The 5023-nt window shown below is 42.5% G+C and overlaps 1 protein-coding gene across 1 annotated transcript; it reads right to left on the bottom strand.

Moving 5' to 3' along the window:
- Positions 1-2932: 2932 nt before the first annotated feature.
- On the bottom strand, positions 2933-4390 carry LOC144682003 (leukotriene B4 receptor 1-like). Its single transcript, XM_078544217.1, has one exon. The coding sequence runs from the start codon at positions 4365-4367 to the stop codon at positions 3348-3350; it is 1020 nt and encodes a 339-aa protein (XP_078400343.1). The 5' UTR covers positions 4368-4390; the 3' UTR covers positions 2933-3347.
- Between the last annotated feature and the right edge of the window lie 633 nt (positions 4391-5023).

Raw genomic sequence — 5023 nt, 5'->3', positions numbered from 1 at the left:
AATCGCCGCCACCATAAAGCACGTAACACACTGCGATTTCTTAGCAGACTCACCAGCAGAGACAGGGAGGAGAACTGTGACATGAAAAATATGTTTGCGCAAAAGGGTTAGTCCTGGTGGTGGGATCGGATTTGGAGCAGCTGCCCCCTGAATGGAGACGGGGAGCAATTTCAATATTTAAGGACACTATTAGGGTTGATTCTTCAGGCTGCTGACATTTTGCCATGGAGGCCAGCTCTCTGCAGGCATTCGGGGCCCATTAACACTGGAGGCTTCCGCCCCCAAGAAGGGGCCATCTGAGGGGGCCTTCCTGCTTGGTGCCTGTGATCTTTATCTCTTTCCTTACCCCATGCACTCTCTCGATCCCTGAGCTGCCTCTTCCATTGGGGATGTCAAGGTTCCAGAACTTCCAGCTCTCTGATTGGAGCAGCAGCGTTGGGTGCCCACCTATACCCCTCAACTGGACAGCAAGTCCTGAGGCAGCCAATTTGGAGGCCGCCTTCAGGAAAATCTTTGAGCCCATCCCACCGCCAGTAAGTGCAGTCTCACGACCGCATTACATTCCAACATTGCGGTCCCAAAGCCCATGGTGAAATCCTGCCAAAAATATGTGAAAAGTGATTATTAACTAAATGGTAAGCTCTGACGTTATTTGCTTTAAGAATAAAGGACAGACCAGAAGATTACTTCTCAACTTTCAGGTTCATCCTCTACCTCTTTTATATTTCAGACTCATCCTTTAGTTCTGGTTTGTCTTTCATGCAGTGAAACAGCAATACACATATATACATTAATACATATAATGATACACATGAACAGTTATTGCCTCAATAAAGCTTTAATGTTCTAACCTGTGACAATATTTATTATTGAAGCACAAGAAATAAAGTGAAAAGTATTGCAGAACAGTGTGGATTAACTGAAATTCGCACATCTTCAAGAAAAAAGATAGAAAGCTATCATGTAAATGACACTGAAATTTACCTTTACATTACTTGCATGTGTTGGCATCACAAGAAAAATGCGGCACAAATCTTCATTTTACTTTTTCTCAAAACAGCAGCGTTGACAAATTAAGCTTTTCATACACTTTACATTTGGAGACCCCCTTCAGTTAACAAGTCATCTAATTCCCTAAATCTCCACTGTTCCTTCATGACATGTAATTTACACACTTAAAAGAAAGAAAGGCTTGTATTTATATTGCATTTTTCATGGCTTCAGGATGCCCCAAAGTGCTTTACAGCTAATGAAGCAATCACCAAGTGTAGTCACTGTTGTAATGCAGGAAATGAGGCAACCACTTTGTGCACAGCAAACTCCAGAAAAATACCTGAGATAAATGATCAGATAATTTGTGTTAGTGATTTTGGTTTAGGGATAATTGACCAGGAGAACTTCCCTACTCTTCTTCAAGAAAATGATCGGGGATCTGTTACATGCACCTGAGAAGGAAGGCAGTGCCTTAGTTTGCCACCTCATCTTGATATGTAATACCTCTGATAATGCAACACACCCTCAGTGCTTCACTGAAATATCGGCCTGGATGACATGCTGTGGGACTTAAACTTTACCAACTTCGCAATCAGAATCACGGAACCACCACTCTCACATACAGGAATAAATTGCCTGAATTAAACTTTGGTGTCATCAGATGCCAGCAGCATGTGTTGAAAGTGCTGCACTGGAGTATTTATAACCCAATGCTGGCAAACAGGAATTAATTTCATTCTGAGGAAATCTTTTCCATTGTGTCTGAAAATCGGTATTCCTTGGATGCTTTGTTTTGCTCTTTAATATTATGTAAGATGAAATAGCGTATCAGATTATTTATCTTTCTTCCAAAACTGAAAATGCTTATCAATAGGACACAGTACACATTTAAACACAATAAATGCTTCACCAATGCTTTCAATATTGAAGCATTAGAATTCCCTGTATTAATTTCATATTTAATTTAATATAAGGCAATGGTTAACTTAATGCAATAAAGTCTGGTTATATGAAGGCTGTTTCTCTTCAATATGACAGCCTATCAACAGTTTCACTCTATACAGGCTGTCATTCCAACACCGCAACAAAGTGAATAAAAAAGGAAATCAGGAGTTTGATGGTTACTTTAGAAAGTATTTTAAAGGGAAAAACAATCATGTGTTCCCTCTTTGTAACTTTGATTTCTGCGATTCAGCAATACAAATAGCCATGGTATACATTTCAATTCATCATTATAGTACAGAAAATGAATGTGATTTATAATGCTGGAAGTTCAAGTCACTATGAAAGTGATTTACCCATACACAGACTGCTTGTGTGGTTTAATATGGGCCTACAAGCTATTCCTGAAACGTGTCTGCTTTATGTGCAGCTTTCCCAATTTTCCTGTGCGAGAATGAACGGAATCGTTCTCAGTGGGATAGCTGGCAGAGGACAGCTAAAAGAGCCACAACCAAAGCGCCCCAGTTATCTGGTAATTGGAGCTGTCATTGAACGGCTATGAGCTCTAACTGTCCCTGCCCCCCTAAGTGAAGGAAAGGCACGGCAACAATCAATAACGAGTAAGAGGGTAAAATTCTGCGTCGTTACTGTGAAAGGTCACACTGCTGAGGAGAATTGGTTTTATTTAAATATCCGTAATTAGCAGAGCTGACATTGGCTGCACCAGTGTACGAATTCAAATATAATTATTTACATTGCAATTAAGATTAAACTCCAATTCCAAACAGATGGTGGTGGGGCTCCCTTGCTTTAGATAGCAGAGTTTGGTTAGCACAAGTGCCGAATGACGGAGTGGACAAAGGGATGTTTGTCATCTGAATGCAAAGCAAAACAGTAGCCACGACAATGAAACGATGATCCCTGCCACACGCTTGCACCATGTAGCCATAGGAAAATTCCTGACTCAAAGCCATTTCACCCGAGCAGCAAGAAAATCCCTCTACAATCTTAGTACTAACTTTAATTATCTAACTTTCTTGAAGATGATAGCCAGAAAACCAGTTAGCGCAAATAACATTTGAGAATGGCAATGGCATGGTACATTGAATAACCGGAACCAGGGAGTTAGTGCTTCACACAACTCATTTCTCTGCCTCAGCTGCATCATTTTGCGGAGGTTTCAATGAAAGGAGGGTGAACAGATGAGACAGCTACCGCAGGGCGAGACCCCTCCAACCTACACAGGAGGAGACCCAGAAGCTTCCTCCTGTCTTGGCAACAGTTGCTTCTTGGTGGGGTGCAGTGGTGGCCGGGGAAGGGAGTGAGAAGGCGGGGAGAGACGGGTGAGGGAGGGAGAGGAAGCTTTACCAGAATTTGTTTTGTTGAAAAAGACAAATGACACCTTAAATAACCTATAGAGAGTGCATCTCCTCCACAGTGGTACTTGTGTCCTTTTTTGTGTTAACCGTGCATCCTGTTCTAGATTCTTCGTTAACAGAATGGGTCATCTGGTCAAATAACTTGGCCAGGGCTGATAGTCGAAAACCATCACGGATATTCCGGGCAGCAAATGCATATAATACAGGATTGATACAGCTGTTGATGAAAGCCAGAGCTCCAGCAATGAAGATACCACTATTATAGATATCGGATAATGTGTCAGACAGGGATTGATCCGATGTCTTGCTCATCAGTGCTATGATTGATATCAGATTTAAAACATGGTGAGGCGCCCAGCAGATAAAAAACACAATCAGCACGCTGCTGATCACTGCCCCAGCTCTGTTTGGAGTATTAAAGCTCAGTTGTTTCACTTTCCTCCCAATGCAAAAGTAACAAATAGACAGCACTGAAAAGGGAATTAGAAAACCGACAACAATTTGTAACATTGTGCACAAGATTTCCTGCAGATCGGTGTCGAATTGCATGTACAGGCATTGCTGCCGCCCAGTGTCATCATCACCCACCGCCTGGTAAATCAGCACTGGAACTGTAAAGAGAAAGGCCAATATCCAGATGGCGAGCACCACCTTCACGAAAACTTTGCTTCGGCGCCATCGCTGACTGGCAAACGGGTAGATGACAGCCATGAAGCGCTCGACACTCATCGCGGTGATGAGGAAGATGCTTGCATACATGTTGCAGTAGATGACACCGCTCAGGATTTTACACAAAGGTTCGCCAAAGGCCCAGCCATGCACGAAAGCATAGATCCACAGAGGCAAAGTGATTAGAACAAGCACATCGGTTATTGCCAAGTTCAGGATGAGCACCACAGTGGGAGATCTTTGTTTCCTCATGGCAAAAAGTATAATCCAGATGACCAGTGCGTTTCCTGGGACTCCGAAGAGGGAAGCCAGGCTCAGGATGATGCTTGCCACTATTGGTTCGGCTCTGAACGACTCATCTGTCCCATTGTTACTCAACCCCATTGTAACTGTCTCGAGCTCCTCTCCAATATGAGAAACAGCTTCGTTTATTGTTTCCTACAGCAACTACTTCCTCATTTAAATCAATCTTGCAAAATGCACCAATTGCAATACATTTTTCTTACATCAAGTAGGCTGACAGGGTTTCCTTCGTCTAGCTGCCGAAATTGTTCTGATCAGTCAGGAATCAATGGAAATCGAGAGCTCCCTTAGCAGAAAATTTTAAACTCATAAATATAATAAATGAGAATTTCTTCTACAGAGTTCGAGAAAGCTATTATTTACTGTTTGAAAGTGATACATTTAGATTATTGAATTGTACAGAATAGGGAGGTGGCGGTTTGGATCTCTGGTTTGCGTTATGTTTGGTCATCTCAGCCAGACAGAGGTGCTATGAATGGGTCTCCTTTGATGACAAGAACATCCAATGTAAGATAAGTAGTGGGCCATTCAGCCCCTCTAGTCTGCTCAATTAGATAGTGGATGACCTGCTCCTCAGCTGCATGGGCTCCATTTTGCATGATACAAAAACCTTTCCATCTCATCCTCAAAAGCTCCAATTGTCTGATGATAAATAGCTAGGGTTGCCAACTGTGACTGAATGTATTCCTAGAGGTTTCACCACTTGACTTGTCCCACGCTCCAGCCATTAGTCGGCC

The sequence above is a fragment of the Cetorhinus maximus genome, chromosome 6 (assembly GCF_964194155.1).
Source record: "Cetorhinus maximus chromosome 6, sCetMax3.hap1.1, whole genome shotgun sequence".
NCBI lineage: Eukaryota > Metazoa > Chordata > Chondrichthyes > Lamniformes > Cetorhinidae > Cetorhinus > Cetorhinus maximus.
The sequence above is the reverse complement of the archived record's forward strand: the minus strand, read 5'-3'. Positions and strand labels throughout refer to the sequence as shown.

Bases quoted from the DNA above. Each gene is read 5' to 3' on its own strand.
- LOC144682003 (XM_078544217.1), bottom strand. From the start codon at position 4,367: ATGGGGTTGAGTAACAATGGGACAGATGAGTCGTTCAGAGCCGAACCA.